At 42.8% G+C, this 19398-nt stretch overlaps 1 protein-coding gene across 2 annotated transcripts; it reads right to left on the minus strand.

Annotated features, from left to right (window-relative positions):
• Window positions 1-449: 449 nt before the first annotated feature.
• On the minus strand, window positions 450-19118 carry GDNF (glial cell derived neurotrophic factor). 2 transcript variants are annotated; one of them, XM_065406910.1, is made up of 2 exons: window positions 19046-19118; window positions 450-934 (listed from the first exon to the last, which is right to left on the minus strand). In XM_065406910.1, the coding sequence occupies exons 1-2, from the start codon at window positions 19116-19118 to the stop codon at window positions 450-452; spliced, it is 558 nt and encodes a 185-aa protein (XP_065262982.1). The 2 variants fall into 2 exon arrangements, with proteins under 2 accessions (XP_065262982.1, XP_065262980.1); XM_065406908.1 differs by having other exon boundaries at window positions 18947-19118.
• Between the last annotated feature and the right edge of the window lie 280 nt (window positions 19119-19398).

Below are 19398 nucleotides of genomic sequence, written 5' to 3' on the forward strand. Positions count from 1 at the left end.
GTGTATATTGGAGTGAAGCTAATACCACTTATGCTTACCATTATTAATGCTACCCCAGTTTTTATAACTAAACTTAATAAAAAATAAGAACAAGGCATGATATTTAATAGGTTGTGTTTTTAAGCACATTCCTAGCTGATTCAACTCTCATTGATAGTGGACCATGTCAAATGAAATAGTGATAGCAACCTCCACCCATCCATTCTGAAACTCCACCCCTGAGCTTTGATGCCTTTTATTTGCTTTCCTGTAGAAATTAAAAGTTCCAACTTTTCTATCCTGTCCAGTTCTCTGTGCTGGATCTTGTCCTACCAGGCTCCCATGACATCTGTTTTCCTGCATCCTTGGTCCTCTTTCTCAGTTCTGAACAGACGTTTCCTTGGGAACATTGATCCTGTTCTTTGCATTGTAGTAGGAATGCAATACTGTATTAATCTCAAAAAAAAAAATCAGACACATCCACATCTTTTAGCGGAATGTTTTTTCAATATATGGTAAACCAAGTTATCGTCCAAAAATGAAAGGTCATCATCATAGGCAATGGGTCTGCAGCAAGCTTGCCTCACTTTATCATTGACCAGCTTTTTCTTTCTGGTTAAATTTTTTAAAATTTTGTCATATGTGGTCTCGGCTGCATCACAAGATCCACTGCAGTACCGGAAAATCAGCTCTTCTTTGGTTTCATATCCCAAATCCAAGTCAGTCACATTTAAATGTATTTCTGTTAAGACACAACCTCGATTTTTGCCCTTTTGACCTCGCCGTCCCTTTTTACTGGAATTCTCTGTATTAACAGCTGCATTTTGCCGACTTCTCTCCCGCTTAGAAAAAATTGGAGTTTGTTTATCTGGTGACCTTCTGAGTCTTTTTATAGTGGCTTGAATGAAGTCCACTACATTGTCAAACTGATCTGGATAATCCTCTGGCATGTTAGCTATTTGAAAAAGAAAGAGAGAACAGGTTTTGTTAGAAGTGGATGGCCATTTTTATTTGTCCTAGATGTTTTAATCGAAGTCCACTAGAACTTGACCAATATTATACTTCAACAAAATGTCAGTCCTATGGAAGCTATTCTATCAATTGTGTATTTCAAAAAGTATACATAGCAGGTCCAAAAACTGGGAAAGAAAAATGTGACAAGGTATAAATGTTAGATAAGCAGACCTACTGTAGAAGGGTCACATAGACCTTTCTAGTCTACTGTAGATAAGGGCTCCCTCTGATTATCATTCTGATTAGAAAGACTAACAGTGGGTAAAGGATATGCTCCTGGAATGATGGCAATGGTAGAAAGGAGCTGTCTGTAGCTAACTGACTGGTCAAGTTGAGTTATTGCCCCTGGCTAAATGCTTGCTTTTTGATGCAGCTGAGGATGTTATGATTAGAGCTGGTTGAAAATTTTCACGTGGAACAGTTTCTGTCAGAGAATAATTTGCCAAAATTGAAACATTTCACAGGAATGTATCAATTTTGTTAAAATTTTCATGGAAAATTATTGAAACATTTCATTTTGACTTTTATGTTCTGATATGCTATAATACACCTCTACCTCGATATAACGCTGTCCTCGGGAGCCAAAAAATCTTACCGCATTATAGGTGAAACCTTCAATGAACTTGCCCCCCCAGAGCACTGCTTTACCGCGTTATATCCGAATTCGTGTTCTATCGGGTCGCGGTGTACAATATATCAAAATGAAACATTTTGATAGGCTGAAACTAAATATTTTAGGAATATTTTATTTCATGAAAAATTCTGAGATTTCAACTTTTCATATCAATTGGAAACAAAACCAATTTTGAAATTCTGGCATTTCCAGTGGGATAGAAATTCTGACTTTCAACAAGCTCAAGTTATTATGCTGTAAGCTTAACTAAGTCTACATCTACACTGCAGCCAGGATCAATGCTCTGAGATCGATCCATTGGCAGTCGATTTAGTGGGTTTAGTGAAGACCCGCCATATTGACAGCAGATCGCTCTCCAGTCGACCCCCATACTCTACCCCCGATGAGAAGAGTAAGGTAAGTCAACGGGAGAGTTTCTCCCGTTCACCCCCCGCAGTAACTCGACCTAAGGTACGTCGACTCCAGCTACATTATTCACAAAGCTGGAGTTGCATAGCATAGGTAGACATAGCCTAAGTGAAAGGGTGACTGGAGCCATTGTATGGGCATCATTTTATTATTTAATCTAAACACATAAATATAGCACAGGAGTGAGAACTTTCTTGCCTCATTCACAGTGCCAGAACTTTAGTCATTGAAGGCATGCATCCTTTGCAAGGATCAGAGGGAAGACATCTGTGGATTCGCCCCTCAACAGCTGGATGACATGCAGGATGATAGGGGATTGTGTTGACAAAATCTTCACAGGTGCCAGTGCAGACTGCCACCTGTGAAGTTGCTTTCAGAGGGTCAGATCCTTAAACACACACACAGCTGTACACTTCCTTCTCCAACACAGAACCACACCGTCACCACCAAGATGGTCCAGTGCTTAGATGGGATCAGCTCATGGATGAAGACCAGCTGGTTGAAGCTAAAGCTGAGCATGACAGAGGTGTTGCTGGTGGGCAGAGAAAAGCATTTTGAAGAGTTTGCAGCCACAGTGCAGTCTCCTTTGGTTGAAGATACACACCCACAATTGGTCAATTCCATCCATAGTTTAAGCATGCTCCTGGGTGCCTCACTGACCCAAGCTCTCACATAACAGCATCTGTGAGTAATGCTTTCTACTGTCTCTGGTTGGCTAGGAGATTCCATCCTGTCCTGGTGAATAATGCCTTGGCCTCAGTTATTCACACTTTATTCATCTCTTGGCTGGACTACAGCAATGCAATACATCTGGGCACAAAGACTTCAGCACTTAGGAAACTCCAACTAGTACAGAACGCTGCAGTACATCTCTTCCTCAACACAGGCTACCACAAACACACCAGACTTATCCTCCACTCTCCACACTGGCTCCCTACAGAATACTGAATCAAGTTCACGTTCTCAGTCCTTATCTTCAAGGTACTCATTGACCTGGGCCCCAGGATATCTAACAGACTGCCTAAAGTGCCCAGATGAAGACCGTAGTTGACAACTTCACTCCTGTGGCACAATGGAACTCACTACAATAAAGTAAAGCTCATCTGTGCAGGAGACAGAGCTGTCTCTGGGACCAGTCCAAGTCTGTGGAATGAACTCCTCCAGGAACTGACGACCATCCAAATCTTACCACTTTTCTCTGTAAGTGCAAGGTGCATTTCTTTGACCTGCCTTCTCTAACAGAAATACTTAGCAACATGTATATTTATATATTTTTAAAACCCCTACCAAACAAGAATTCCACTGCATACACTTCTCCCCCTGGAGAGAGGATGAGAGAACAAACATGTGACAGATGTTAGGATGAAATTCAATAAGGACAAATGCAAAGTATTCCACTTAGGAAGGAAAGGGATCTGGGGGTCATAGTGGACTACAAGCTAGATATGAGTCAACAATGTAACCCTGTTGCAAAAAAAGTGAACATCATTCTGGGATGTATTAGCAGAAGTGTTGTAAGCAAGACATGAGAAGTAATTCTTCCGCTCTACTCTGCACTGATTAGGCCTCAACTGGAGTATTGTGTCCAGTTCTGGGCACCACATTTCAGGAAAGATGTGGACAAATTGGAGAAAGTCCAGAGAAGAGCAAAAAAATTATTAAAAGTCTAGAAAACATGACCTATGAGGGAAGATTGAAAAAAATTGGGTTTGTTTAGTCTGGAAAAGAGAAGACAGAGGGACATAACAGTTTTCAAGTACATAAAAAGTTGTTACAAGGAGGAGGGAGAAAAATTGTTCTTCTTAACCGGTGAGGATAGAACAAGAAGCAATGGGCTTAAATTGCAGCAAGGGAGGTTTAGGTTAGACATCAGGAAAAACTTCCTAACTGTCAGGGTGGTTAAGCACTGGAATAAATTGCCTAGGGAGGTTGTGGAATCTCCATCATTGGAGATTTTTAAGAGCAGGTTAGACAAACACCTGTCAGGGATGGTCTAGATAATACTTAGTCCTGCCATGAGTGCAGGCAACTGGACTAGATGACCTCTTAAGCTCTCTTCCAGTCCTATGATTCTGTTAGTTATGTTGCTTAATGCACTACTGGAAGGTGCGCAGATATTATGGTGGTGAACGAGGTACAAGAATTTATATAGACTAGAACATACATACACAGAGCCTGAGTAAAAGGGCTATGCATGGGGGAAATATGTGGGCATTTATGCTCTTAAAAATCCTCCTTCCAAGCTCAAAGTATGGTGTAGGGCTTCTGTGTATCTGGTTTGCAGTCTCACCTACAGTCCATATGCAGGAGAAAGGACCATCCAATTCAACAGGCCCCTGTATGTGAGGCTTGTGGTAACAAGATCAGCAGTGTTGCGAACCCTGCAAGTTCAAAAATGATGACTCCAAAAATCATGAAACTTACTTAAAAATCATGAGATTTATTTTATTTTTACATCACATTTCTGAGGCCTGTTTTCTGATTTTTGAACTTATGGTGGGAATCACTTGTGTGTATGCATGTGCACACCATGTACATTTTATCAAACTTACTCTGAAACACAAAAATAAACACAAGGGTGGGGGTGGTGTGGAACATATCCTGCTTCCCTTTACTGCTGACTGCTGGAGGGCCTCATGCCACCTCTCCCTGGGCAGGCTCCCCTAAACCCTCCCTGCTCCTGCCCTGGGAACTTTCAGTAGCTCTTTACCCTGGACACTATCCCCTTCTCTCCACTTAGGTACTGCCCCTGACCAGCTCCCTCCCACTCAGCTCCTTCCATCCAATGGGTTCAATCCCCTGCCTGCTCTGTCCCTCCTCTGGACATGTGCCTGCCCAGCTGCCCCCACCCTCACCACCGTCCCAGGACAATGTCCCTTCCTCTCTCCTACCCCCATATAAGGAGCCCAATGCAGTGGATGGACTGCAGCGTGCAGCATTTCGTAGGGGAGTGAAAGGGGCAGGGAGCAGGTGCTGCCCCTGAGCACTCTCCCTGCAGCTTCTCCTGCCCACATGGGCTACTGCTTCTCAGCTCTGCCCAGGTAGAGCAGCCTCTGTTGGAGGCAGCTGGAACTGCAGTCCAACTCTTACAGCTAGGGCTGCCAACAGCAGTATTAGGGGGTGACGCTAAAGCTGCAGCATCAGTCCTGAGTTGGATCCCCAAAAATCATAAACGTTGGGTTCATTTTATTTGCCTTTTGTTTTTTGAGACTTTGAGGTACACTCAGGCAATGCTTTTACCACAACCATTAGGGTAAGTTTTAGAAATGTACTTATTTTTTTTTAAATGAAACCTGAGATTTTCATCTAATCACTTGTCTTCAGGAGCTGGGGCTTTAACATATACATCAGATACCATGAGACTCATGATAAAGTTGTAAGAGTTGGCAACACTGATAGCCACACATTCCCTCAGCCAAACAACAATGGCCCCACTCATTTTCCTATATAGAGAGCCACCAAAGAGTTCTGCTCCATGGTTCTCAGAGGATCATCATGTTCTCTGGGCAAGTTCTCCACTACATTCCCCAAGTCTGCATTTCAGTTGATTTGAGGCATCAAGTGCCAGAGAGGATTGTATTTGGCGATGAGCCCCTTTTAAGAAACAATTTATACTGCATACAAGAAGAATGTATAAATAAAGTAGGTCCAAATGTCATTTTGGAACAGCAGACTCCAACACGGCCATGTTCCAAAGAAGACAGAAACTAAATTGCCCCATCTGTCTTTAATGGGAAACTATCAGAGCAAATCTGGCACAAAATTTAGGTTTTATAAAGCTAATCTTTTAATTCCACTGTCAACAGATTTTTTTGAAAAAATTCCCCTGCAGTGGTGACAACCCAGACAAGAGTATTAGTACAAGAAACCCTCAAAGCAAAAGTGACCAGAAATTGATTTCATTGGGAGAAGCTGGATCTTCAGCACTTTTGAAAATCTGATCACTTATTTATGTAGGAGCCTAACTTAGGTGCTCACTTTTGAAAATCTTGGCCATCAGGTTTTAGAGAAAAGGCTTAAATCCCACTTATTGCAAAATAGTTATCTGTAAAAGATGCCTTTTCACTAAAATGCAATTTTGAATGGAAACAATTTTTTCTGGTCCATGCAATTATTTTAGGAAAGGAATAATTTTGTATACTTATCTACAATAGAATCTCAGAGTTATGAACACCTTCAGAATGGAGGTTGTTCGTAGCTCTGAAATGTTTGTAATTCTGAACAAAACATGGTCCAAAAGTTCACAACTGAACATTGACTTAATACAGCTTTGAAACTTTACTATGCAGAAGAAAAACGCTGCTTTCTCTTTATTTTTAGTAGTCTACATTTAACACCATACAGTACTGTATTTGTTTGGTTGGGGTTTTTTTGGTCTCTGGTGCTGCCTTATTGTGTACTTCCAGGTGTGTGATTGATTGGTCAGTTCGTAATGCTGGTGTTCGTAACTCTGTACATAATTTTTTACTTTCTATGTTAACTCACATTTTGCATACAGGGCTGGCTTTAGGACCTGTGGGGCCTGATTCGAATACCCGGCGGCAGTCCAGGTCTTCGGCGGCACTTCGGCGGCGGGGGGTCCTTTACTCGTCTCCAGGTCTTCCGCGGCACTGAAGGACCCCCCCGCCGCCGAAGAGCTGCTGAAGACCTGGAGCGGACCGCCGCCGGGTGAGTAAAAAAAAATTAAAAAATTAAAAAGGCGCCTAAGGCGCGGGGCCCAATTCCGGGGAATTGGGGGAATTGGCCTAAAGCCGGCCCTGTTTGCATAGCTCTTTAATGTATCTTAAATGGTTGTTATGTTACCATCTCTAAACAGCAAACACAATTTACATTATGACCCCCAAAGTTCAGGGGGTTTGATTCAGCCCATTATAATGATAGGGGTTATTTGCAAATTTCAGATCCAGACCTGGGTTTGGCTCAAAGGCTCCTTATACCAAAATAAGGTCCAAAGTTTTAGTTCAGGACCCTCTCAACTTAAACTCTACTTCTATTTTGACCATGGTGAGCCTGAGAGGGTCCGGCTGTTCTCCCATTAGCCTCTCTAGCATTTTGAGCATTCTGTTGCATACATTTATAAGCTAGAAAGAAATGGGTTGTGAAGGGGGAAAAAAGACTCATTTAGAAATATTTTTCAGTAATAAGCCTATCAAGCAGAAAGTAGAACCGAATCCCTGGAAATAAACTAACCTATCTATGCTGAAAAGTTATCAGGATTTAAACAATTAAAATAATACCAGTCTGAAGACTGACTTTGCTTTTATGCTTTGCATGAAAATGTGTGGGGCAAGGGGTGAAACAGAAACATGTCAGTTGTATTCATTAAAAAATATAACATCAAAGATGCCAAGGTCAACTTGTCTTTAAATGATTAATACTGTTCTAGTTCATTACCTTATTCACTGACTTGCCAGCTCACAAAGAGACATTACATTCTTTCCTGTAACTTAGAATTCCCATAGAAACCGACACTGTCATTGGTGTCACCTGTCTCTCATCAAGGTGAAGTGTTAAGTATCCTGATGCATCTGACTCCTAGGCCTTTTAATGTCAGATACAATGAGCCAGTATTAGAAAAAGTACTGAATTAAAATAGCTTTTGTAATTTTTCCTTTTATGGTTACAAAGATTTTCTCTTTATAGCTCACGAGCTTGAAGGCCCATCATATGCCAGGGTATGATCAATAAATCAGTTGATAGTTATCGCTAATCTGCCTATTAATTCATATTTTTAAGTTTGTGTTCAGCCTTTTACAAGGTTTTCGTTTGTTTCCCGTTATCTTTCTACCTCCTCAACTGTGCTTCTCAGTTCACAGTAGTTGCGAGAAAATCAGATTCCATCTGTTTTCAGTAAAAGAAGGAAACTAGGGCAGCAGTTCTCCAACTGTGGGTTAGGACCCCATTTTAATTGGGTCGCCAGGACCAGCATTAGACTTGCTGGAACCCAGGGCTGAAGCTGAAGCCCAAGCTCCACCCCCACCCAGGGCAGCAGGGCTCGGGCTCTGGCCCCCTCTCCCTCCATCTGGGGCAGCAGGGCTTGGGCTCCGGCCCCCTCTCCCCCGCATCTGGGGCGGCAGGGCTTGGGCTCCAGCCCCCTCTCCCCCCCACCTGGGGCAGCAGGACTCAGGCTCTGTCCCCCCACCCGGGGTCTTATAGCAACTTTGTTGTCAGAAGGGGGTCATGGTGCAATGAAGTTTGGGAACTCCTGAACTAGGGCCTTGTCTACACTACCAGGGTAAGTTGACCTAAGTTACGCTACTCCAGCTTCATGAATAATATAGCTGGAATTGACGTAGCTTCGGTTGACTTATTACGGTGTTTATATTGCGCTGCATTGATGAAGACGTTCTCCCGTCGACTTACCTTATTCTTCTTCTTCTGGTGCAGTACCGGAGTTGACCGGAGAGCACTCTGTGGTTGATTTAGCGAGTTTTCACTAGACCCACTAAATCGATCCCCACTGCATCGACTGCAGCAGCATCCATCCCCGGTAAGTATAGACATGGCCAAAGAGAAGTGACAGAAAAATCCCATTTGCTAAACTTCACTTGCTGTCATCTGTGGCTGTGTTAGGGAAAAACATGCTCAGGAGAGTTGGGTAAAGTAGATACAAACTTGTTCAAGGTGAGAGGTCTACAGTAGAGGACTTCTCAGGCCTAATTTTGAGGCCTGATGCAGACCGAGACTGGACCCAATCCCACACAACCCAACCCAAGCACAAGAGAGTAGAGTAGTTTTCCAACCCAACCATGAACCTGAAATCAGTTCTGATGCCGCCCATGGGTTTGGTGCAGCAGCAGCCCCCCACTGTGCTGTATGTGCACTACAGAGTGGTGCTGAGATTTCTCTGGCATGGTCACTCTGCAACACAGGATGGCAGGAGTGAGGCAGGCAGGAAGTGGCGAGCCAACCTACCCCAACCTGAGCCTGAGAGAATCCAGTTGTTTTCCCACCCACGCTGACCCAAACCTGGGTCCCATCGGGTTTAGATGAGGTTGTAGGGCTCTAATCTTCGTGAGTTGGCTTACCAGTTGATCGCTAGTTGGCCAATCTGAGTGACTAATAGTGTTCAAACTGAAGCCATTCAGAAAATCTCCATTGACTTCAGTAAGAGCAAAATTGAGCCTTGTGGGAGGAGACCCTGGTTTGACAGCTGCAGATCCTAAGTTTGATACTGGTATGTGATATGATTAGTCCAAGCAGCAAAAATACTTTTGTTGGATAGCTAGATTTTTCTTCTTCTTTCTTCATCTCATCCCAGGACATCTTTGCGGACACAGGAAGCAGTACAATGTCACCATTCATTCCTATCCAGGACTTGTTTCTTCATTAAGTCCAGCCTGGTCATATTCCTGCATAAAATGTTTCTCCATCTAGTTGGTGGTTGGCCTCTAGATCAGATTGTATTTGCATTATTTTCTTTGGCATCCTATCATCTGTTTGTCTTCTGCAGTATTCTCACCACCATAATCTTTCTCAATTGTCGCTAATCCCATTGTCACACACTGAGGTGTGGGTGGTGTGTCCTAGTGGTTGGAACAAAATCTGTTGGGCAGAACTGGACTTGTGGTCAGGAGACAAGCCAATGGTCAGAGCCAGGAGTTGGGAACCAGAACAGAACCAAAGAGCAGAACCAGAGTCATGGTCAGAAGACATTCTAGTGATCAGAGCCAGGAGTTCAGAAGTAGGCAGGGACTAGGGCTGGAAGCAGGTCTGGCGCAGCTGAAGGTATGGAACACATTGAAAAGCCATTGTGCTGCTGTTCCTACAAGGCTTAAATGGTGATCTGTTGGCTCTTTTGTCCAACCAGGGAGCACAGTCACATAGTGAGGGTTTATTGGGCAGCAGAGCTCATGTGGTTGCCAAGCAACCAAGCCCAGAGGCAGCTGAGTACCTGACATCTATACCGATTTCACATCTTACTCTCCTTCTAACTTCTTCGTTGGTCTTAACATTATTTCACCTTACACTTGCCATCTTCCAAAGAACTCTCATCTTTACTGCCTTCAGCCTTCTAATGTTGTTTTCCTTTTAATGCAACTGCCTCCATACGGTAAAGTAATACTGTTAGTACACCAGTTTTATAAATTTTCACTTTTAGTACTAAATGTAATGTTTTTATCAGTCCATAATTTCATCAATTTCTGTGCATCAGCTTCTATGCAGCACTTGTATCTAAAGCACATCTTCTTTTAACTTCATTCTTGATGGAACCATGAGCACTGATCAAGCTTCCTAAGTACACATAACATTTTACTTGTTCTGTGACTTCATTGGCTGCTGCATTTCAACAATTCTTCTATTGTCCCTTGTCCAAGATACAACCACTTTGTCTTCTTGGCATATATTGTAAGTCAAAGTCAACTACACCAATTTTCCAAAGTAGAGTATCATCACTAATTCAAACGTTTCTGCCAATTCTACAATGTTATCTACATAAACTAAAGAGCTTAACTCTAGATTACCCAGTGTCACACCGTCCTATCATTCTTAATGTCCAGTTTAAGAAATGATGAAAACAAAGGTGAATTCTTGTCCCCTTGCTTTGACTTGAACCAACTGCTTAATTTTCCACTAGTTCTTATGGCACTATAGGAATCTTTGTACATAACTTTTATAATTGCAGTTATCCTATCTGGAACGCTACATGATTTTCCATAATGTGTTCCTCCAAACTGAATCAAATGCCTTTGTGAAGTCAATGAAAACAACAAATGTCTTTAATCCCCATTCTCACTTTTTTCCATTAACTGTCAGACAGTGAATATCTGATCAATGCAACTGCAGCCTGGTCTGAAGCCACATGGTGCTTTCTGCTGCCCCTAAAACTGGTCATAATCTGTTGACAATTATTTACATCATGATTTTTCCCAATACTGATGATAAGCTTACAGCATTGCATAAAGTGATGAAGAAATCACAAAGATTGGATAAGCACAAGTTCTGGAAAGAAGACGCTCAGCAACTACAGGAAGCATGAAGAAAACAAGATATGAAAATGATATACAATAAGGTTAAGTTGTATGGAAACACAACCAGGCCAATGATGCTAGCAGGAAGAGAGGCTAATTTGTTGAACTGACAACAAATTCTGAAGTGGAGCTGAAAGTATGGACGGAGCATTTTTGACAAAGTGCTGAACCTTGTATTCATTCAGATGCAAGCATTCTGGACATCTAGATAAACAGGTAAACAGATAAACAGCATATAAGGCCATATGGATATCAACACCGAACCACCGTCAGATGAAGAAATAGAAAGAGCAGTGGAATAGTTAAAAAATGGGAAAGCTGCAGGAATAGACGATATAACATCTAAGCTGCTAAAAGTCAACAGGGCAAGTGCTATCAAAGCATTAGGAAAAATATACAAGAAGGTATGGGAGCAAGAGGCATTACCGAATGACTGTCTAATGGCAATAGTTGTACCAGTTTTGAAAAAAGTACATCCTGCCAATCCGAATAAGTATAGATACATAGATTTTTATTAAGGCTTATAGTATGGGAAAGTGTTACTTTTAACTAATTATAATGTGACAGTTTTTCAGAAAAAGCATTATTATTTATTTTAATACATCTATTGTGGTAGCACCTAGAGGCCACATCTGAAATCAAGGCCCCAGTGTGCTAGGTACTATACTAAGAGACCATCTCTTCCTTTCAGAGCTTACAATGTAAATAGACAAGACAGGCAAAGGGTGAGAGAAGAAATAGAGATGAGGTGACCTGCCCTAAGTCACACAGCAGGTCAGTGATAATGCTGGGAACAGAACCCCAGTCCACAGGGCCGTAGCAACAAAGAACGTGGCCCCCTCCGAACATATGTCTGGGCGGGGCCCCTTACAATGCAGAAACTGGAATGCGGTATTTATTTTGCCACTTTTAGGGGCCCCCTTCCTTGCGGGGCCCCCCCTCCGAACATATGTCCGGGCGGGGCCCCTTACAATGCAGAAACTGGAATGCAGTATTTATTTTGCCACTTTTAGGGGCCCCTTTCCTTGCGGGGCCCCCTCCAGTCGGAGGGTACGGAGGGCGCTCGCTACGCCTCTGCCAGTCCATTGCCACAGGATACTGCGCTAGGTGGACCTTTGGTCTGGCCCAATATGGCCATTCTTATGTCTTAACCTCTGGACCATTCCTCCTCTCTAAACCCTTGTATTGTTCTAAAACAAGTATGGGAATCTGTATCACTGAAGTACATGTCCAGTGGCAGGTTCACATGTCTGTGAGCTGAATATTCTGTTTTATCACAATTTTTATATCAATCTCATCACTCTGGTATCTGAGAACCTTAAATAGGTGTTTATTACTCTAGCAGTACCTGAAACCTATGAGCCTCTTGCTATTAGCCAGCACTCATAGCAATGAGCATGTAGCCAGCTAACAGACACAGTTCTGAGATTTCTGGGAGAGTAGTCTGTGATGGCCATACAAAGAAATTCCATCCTGGATTTCTGGTACAAAAATCCTCCAGCAGTTCAGCTCTCAAGTAATGTTATCAAAGCCCTCACTAGAGTGACCTGGCTGCCAATCTACTACTATTCACATATTCAAGGTGAAAAATGTATTGGCGAAAAAAAATAGAATTATCTCCCCAATTAAAATATATACTATCTAGTCAATATCAATTAAATGCATTCTGGCCCAGGAGTATATGCTCTGGCTTTGAGTTCCCATATTCTTTTAGGATACATCCCCAAGGAACAGGCACAAGGACCAGGAGGCAGATTGTGCCTCTTTCATAGTCTGCTTACCAGGCTGCTCCTGGAGCAGTACACCACCATACTCCCCCATGTACAGGGCTTGTGGCAAAGCCATGATTGAATCCTGACTCCGTGAATCTCAGCTGATTTCAGTGATGGTTTTGCATTATGAATAATACATGTTTTTCTATGATGCTCTTTTACTTTCCAAATTTCAGCATTTTTACAGTTTGTGTCTGGATAATGAACATACTGTTAGCATGAATGTTTCTCAGTATGAAAACTGTTAGCATACAAGCTGATAATGTTTTCATACTATTACAATAAATAGTGCATAGCACTAAAACAGGTGCCACATGTTCTGCTGCAGGGCATCCCAAACTGTGATCCACGGACCACTGGTAGCCCATGGAGCACTTGATAGTGATCTGCAGAGAGGTGTCTGTTCACAGGATGGCTCTTACCCTTTCCCAGATTCCACACGGTATTAAAATATGGCCAAACATACAGACCTAATATAACCTTTTCAGCTAGGCAATTGCTGTCATTAGAGAGTTGTTACATGATTGTGAATGGGAGCAGAGGTGGTCCTCACATTTATCAATGGGAGGGAATGTGATATGTGCCATTTGTGAATCAGAGGGGATATGTCCACAAGAAAATCTCTCTGTTAAGATGTAATCTGCATTATGAAAAGATTTCGGAATCCCTGCTGTTCTGCAGCTATGCCCAGATTCAGGAAAGCACTTAACAAGTGTTCATCTTTAAACACATGCTTAAATCCATCCCTACTCATCACAGCACTTATGCATGTTCTTAAATCCCATTGACTTCAAAGAAATGTAATTACAGTCTTAAAGTTAAGCACATGTTTAGGTGTTGTGCTGAAAAGAGAGATAATTAAGCAAATGCTTAAGCTGAGTTGAGGTGGGACCTTATACCCTTCTAAAAAATCTTTACTGAAATTTATAACAAAATCGATCATTGCATAGTTCATTTTCATTCTTTTACCTTAAAACATGCTAACTTTCCTGTAACATTTTTTGTGCAACTGAATATCCTGTATGAACCTGTCTCAAGTATCTAGCAGTTTGTTTACTTCTGTTTTCCATCTTTATAACTAGGGAATGGTTTCCATGTTTCATTGAAATCTTCCCTTTTATTCTGCTTGCCATATATCGCTTTTTCATTAGATGCATCTTTTACATCTAAGATGATCCATTCTAGTCCTGTTATATCTTTCCAGTGTCAAGGATTAACTGTTTTTGCCACCACTAAACATTTTGAAACCCACTCTATTTTAATTTCTGATAAAACTGAGGATTCATATAACTGCATTATTTAATATTACGATCTTACTGATTGCCATTAGGATATTCTCAGAATTATGAGATTCCTGTGCAACTCTACATCTTTTTTAAGCAGGTCCAGCAGAGATTATTATTTCTGAATTCTAGTCTCTGCAGTCCTAATGGAGATCAGAACAGTTTAGACAATATTTTAAACTGCATCCATTTGAGGATCACACTGTAGTAGCCATATAACTTCTTTCCCATCTTTTGGTCCATGGTCATCTGAACAGCTGAATTCCAGGAATTTCCCTTGAATGTGCTTTAAGTAAATATATACTTTTAAAATATGAATAAGGAGAAAAATATATACTTGTACATTTATTTCCTCTTGAAGGACTCGGTCATTTTAATGTTAACTCTTTGAGCGCCTTCCATGGGAATGTATTTATTAGACATTGTATTTGACACAGAATGGAATGATGGTGTATTAGGTATTGTACGTGTCTAACAAGTGGCATATAGAATAAAGTCTATTTAGATCAGAACATATCATTTGTTTAGCACTAACAATGTGTTCATCTCTATATAGCATCAAAATATAAAGACAAGTCTTACCCTGAAGAGCTTGCATTCCAATATCATATCCTGGCTATTCTACATTTCCTCTGTATTTCTAATATAGTAAATAAAAACACTCTAGCTCACAGGCACTGACTTTTGTTTTTGCGGGTAGGTACTCCCCTCTTCCCCATGCAAATGGCAGGCAGGGCCTTGCGGGGGGGAAGAGGCCAAGCGGGGGTGGGGCCTCAGGGCAGAGCGGGGGTGTGGAGTCACAGTCTGGCCGCCGGGGCCCACAAAAAGTAATCTAGCCCTGCAGGTGCTGAGCACCCCCTATCAAGTAGGTGCTTGAGTCCTGGAGCACCTACGGAGTCAGCGCCTATGCTCTAGCTAAAGATGTTAAATGGCCTAACACTAAATTATCTTTTAAAAAGAAACACACATGACAAATCCCTGAAATCAAATCACTATTCAACAATCTCACTGTGCCTCAGGTACTGCAATTTATAAGAACATCTTCTGCCTCTTTACAGAGAGAAGCTTCTACACTGTTTCTTTTCTTTTTTCTTTTTCTTTTTAAGTACACAGCTAGATCTTACACTGTGCTCCCCTGTGCCAGTGATCACATTGTAGGTAATGGCCTATGTGACTTGGGATCCCATTCACCCTACAGTTACAGCCATGTTGGGGTACCCAGTTACAAAATATATATGCCTAACACTAGGTTTTCTTTTCATAGATAGGCTTTCAAACATAACCATTTGACCACATCTTGTATCCACTTATTGGCATAGTTCTATTTATAATGTGTTTTGTGTTCACACAGTACATAGTATCTATAGAAGCAAATTGTGTGCCACTCTTGCTCATACAGGACCCTTGATCATGCCTATATGACTAGGATAGCTTCCTCTCAGTTGCTACAACAAAATATCCCACACTGCATTGCCCTATGTATTGCGTGTGTCATATTTATATGTCCTCCAGCAATTCTATTCCCCCGTCACAAACTATCCCATATGGCTCTGCTGGTTACATGATCAAGAAGCAGGGGGCTGATTTAAAATGCTCTGCAATTAGTGCAGGCTACATTGAGCAAGCCGGTGTCTACTTTAATCATATAGCTGAAGCCTGTGACTGCTGGTGCACATTACTCTATGACCACTGATCTGAAATGGAGGGGTCATCACAGTACATCTGGTCAGATTGAGAGGTCAATACCTTGCTCATAATCTGGGGCAAGAGAAATTTTCAGGCCAATCTGAATTTGGTGCTACATAATCTTGTGATCTCAGAGCACTATCAGCACCTCAGAGCACCTTGTGGAGAAAATGATGCAGTGACTTGAGGAAAGATGAAAATATGAAAGTCCTGGTGTAACTGAGCTGACAACTCCAACTATGTATCAGGCCACTGCTGGACAAAGTACCCCTCCTTCTAGGGAGCTGAACCAGAACCAGGCTAACCATTGCTCCTGGCAGCATATTGGAGAGCTATTTCAGAGAGGAGAGGGAAGATGAAGAACCACAAAGAGGAGGAGAAGCCATTGAGTCCCATTACAGGTAGCGTTCAACCCATTTTTTGTGTTGGGATGCGTGTGTGAGTGTGAGAGAGAGAGAGACACACACACACACACACACACACACACACACACACACACACACACACACATTAAGTGATGTGTGGAAGAGAATGGGACCAAAGTCATGAGAGCAGATTAAGGAAGATAACTGTGGAAGGGGAACCGATTAAAAAGAACCTGAGTCTTGGATATCTCTCTCTCAATATTGTATTTGTATGAACACCTTCCACATAAAATCAATAGCGATTGGTGAAACCTTTAGTGGACTTTTTTTTGTTATTGTAATGGTGAAAATAGCTTTCAATGAAATGGAAATACACCAGCATGCCCTCTGCCTACACACTAATGGCGTTCATCCCATCATGACTCAGACTCCCCCAGGCCCTGCTATCAAAATTCAGTCCCTGACTCAAATGCCAGTTATAGTACTTTGAGTTCTGCCTACACCCTTTCTTATTATGGTGGAACCCAAGCACCACTCTGGGCAGAAGTGCAGTGACACATCTTGGATATTGTTAGCTTATTAGGCCCGGTGTTTTCAGAATAGCATCCAGATGCCACACCTTTTTAAAACAGAAACAGTAATAAAGTGAATCAAGGTATTTAACTAATTAGGCTGGAATATCAGCATATAGCCAACCAGCTCAGCAAACCCCTGCTATTTATCAGGTTCACCGATGTAGCCAAAACAGGAGTTTCTCTGAACATGGATATTTCACCAGTCTTGGGAAAAGAACACAAAAAATGTTTGAGAGACTCACTTATCCAGCTTTAACCTCAGGATGAGTAGCAATGCTCATCTTCCCTTTGCACCCAGGCCCATCTATTTGTGATTTCCATTGTAGGTTTGAACAGTGCAAGAACATATTGCTCAGGTTTCTGCGGATAATTTCCCTATTGGGAAAATAGGAACTGACATACTGGAGCAGACCCTTCATCCATCTCTGCTTGGCTCTACACTGGGCACATACTTCTGGAAGATGCTGCTCACTCATCATGCCATGATCCACCTGAAACACAAGGCCCACATGATGGACATCTCACTCCTTAGTCTACAAGATACCCAAACAATGAGAAGTTTGGTTATTCTCATACTGGAAATAGACTAGACCTAGTGGGTAAGTGATTAATGCTTCTGCTGCCTGTCTCCTCTGCTTGCTGTGGAATGGACGGCATAGGTGGAATAACATTTTTTAAAAATGTCTTAATAGAGGGGCTATACAAAATAGTTCTAGGCCTCATTTGTACGACTCAGAACAATGGAACACTGATATCTCACCACCCTGAACTGACAACTTGTCATCGTTGTAAAGTTACTAGTACAACTTTCTTCTTAATGCTTTTTTCTTCCTACAGAACTGAAACAGCTGCAGCTCAGAGTAGGGGAGACTGGCACAAATTCCTGCAAAGCAGATCCTGAGGTTTTGTGGAATCTTCCACTGCACATACACCCTCCTTTCCATGTACCACAATGTAGAGGAAGATCACAGCATCATAAAGCCTCAGCAATCTGTGCAAGAAGAGGAAAACTGGGGAGGGAGTTCTTTTAGTCAACTTGCATCTGATGAGGGACTGAGACAGGATGCTGTCATTCATGGAACAGTAAGAGGGTCAGCTCAAAAGAGAGGAGAGTGAGGCCTGGGAAAGATTCCAATGGGAGGAAAATGAGAAAGAAGAGAGAAGATTAGAGAAGGAAGAAGCGGAAAGCCAGCACATCCCTCAGCCCACGCCACTTCCCGCAGCCCCCATTGGCCTGGAACAGTGAACTGTGGCCAGTGGGAGCTGCAATTGGCTGAACCTGCGGATGCTGCAAGTAAACAAAGCGTCCCGGCCCACCAGCAGATTTCCCCGATGGGCTGCGTGCCAAAGGTTGCCGATCCCTGAGCTATACCCTTGTACCATATAAATTACAATATCTACACAGAGAAGAGAATTAGTTAAAGACAAAGTGGGCAGTCTCAATTCTGGGTCTTTGCTTTTATGGGTTTAAGACAAGGCCCTTCATGTTAATTGAATACTTCTACGATTAACTTGTGTATGTTGCCACTGCTTATTGAGTCATATTAATGCTAACTTTAAAGGAGCACCAGTGTGTATTTAAAAATCACACTGCTTTCTGAAAATGCTTTTCTTTGAGACCTTTTGTTATTTTGGTATTATTATTATTTATTATTACCTAGAATTTAGATTGTAAACTGTCTCTTACTGTGGGCTGGTCTACAGCCAGGCTTACACTGATTTAACTACATCAGTTTCCTAAAACCCTTTTTTATTTCAGTGTAAGTCTGATGTGGACAATCTTATTTTGGAATAAATGGGGGGGGAATTAAATGAGGTCAGTAGCCCCCCTACTTGTTTGTACAGTGCTTTGTAGGATGGGCTCCCAATCTTGGCTGAGGGTTCTAGGTGCTACTGTCATACAAACAATACATAATGAGATTTTTAGAACTGAAAAGGGATTAGCGGGGGCAAGAAGTGTTTCCTGTTTGGGATCAGTTCAGCAATTCCCCCTCCTTTGCATGGATCTTTCACAGGGGAGCAACAAATAGAAAAAACAGGTTTTAAACAAACCCTCCGGTACACCCACGCAAACGGGATGAGGGCAGGTGTAGCAACTGCCCCGCAGTTAAAATGCCCCAACCCCCGCCCGCCCCCCAGTTGTAGTCACACAGCCATGGGGCGCTCGGCGCAGCGAGCTCCCCGCGCTCGGGGTCAGACACTGGAAAGCGGGTTTAGTAAGACAGACAGTGGTGACTATGAAGGGGAACGTTTCTTACAGTCACTTTGCACAGCATAGGGAGGCGGCAGGCTGATGGGGGAGTGATCGTCTTCAGGCCCCTCTACCACTGAAGGGGGCCCCTCGGGAGGCGTCTTACCGGCGGGCAGCGGGGATGTGGAGACCGTGCTGAGCAGCACCACGCAGACAGCCACAACATCCCATAACTTCATCTTAGATTTCCTTCCGACACAGGCCCCTGGCGAAGAGGAGACACAAGGTTAGCTCTGCGCTGCGCTCCGGGCTCCCCCAGTGCCAGAGCCTGCGCCTGGGCTCCCGAGCCCCGGGGGGGCTCTCAGAAGCCTTCGATCAAGCGCAGGTGCTGGAGTGAAAATGATCAACTCCCCCCGGGGGAAAGGTTCGCTCCAGCCCAGCCTGCTGCGTTAACCCCATAACCGAGCCGTGCACAGACCGGGGGGCTGCCAGGGCCCTAACCTCACCCCCAGCAGCCGG

Source organism: Emys orbicularis, chromosome 6 (genome assembly GCF_028017835.1).
Source record: "Emys orbicularis isolate rEmyOrb1 chromosome 6, rEmyOrb1.hap1, whole genome shotgun sequence".
Taxonomy (NCBI): Eukaryota; Metazoa; Chordata; order Testudines; family Emydidae; genus Emys; species Emys orbicularis.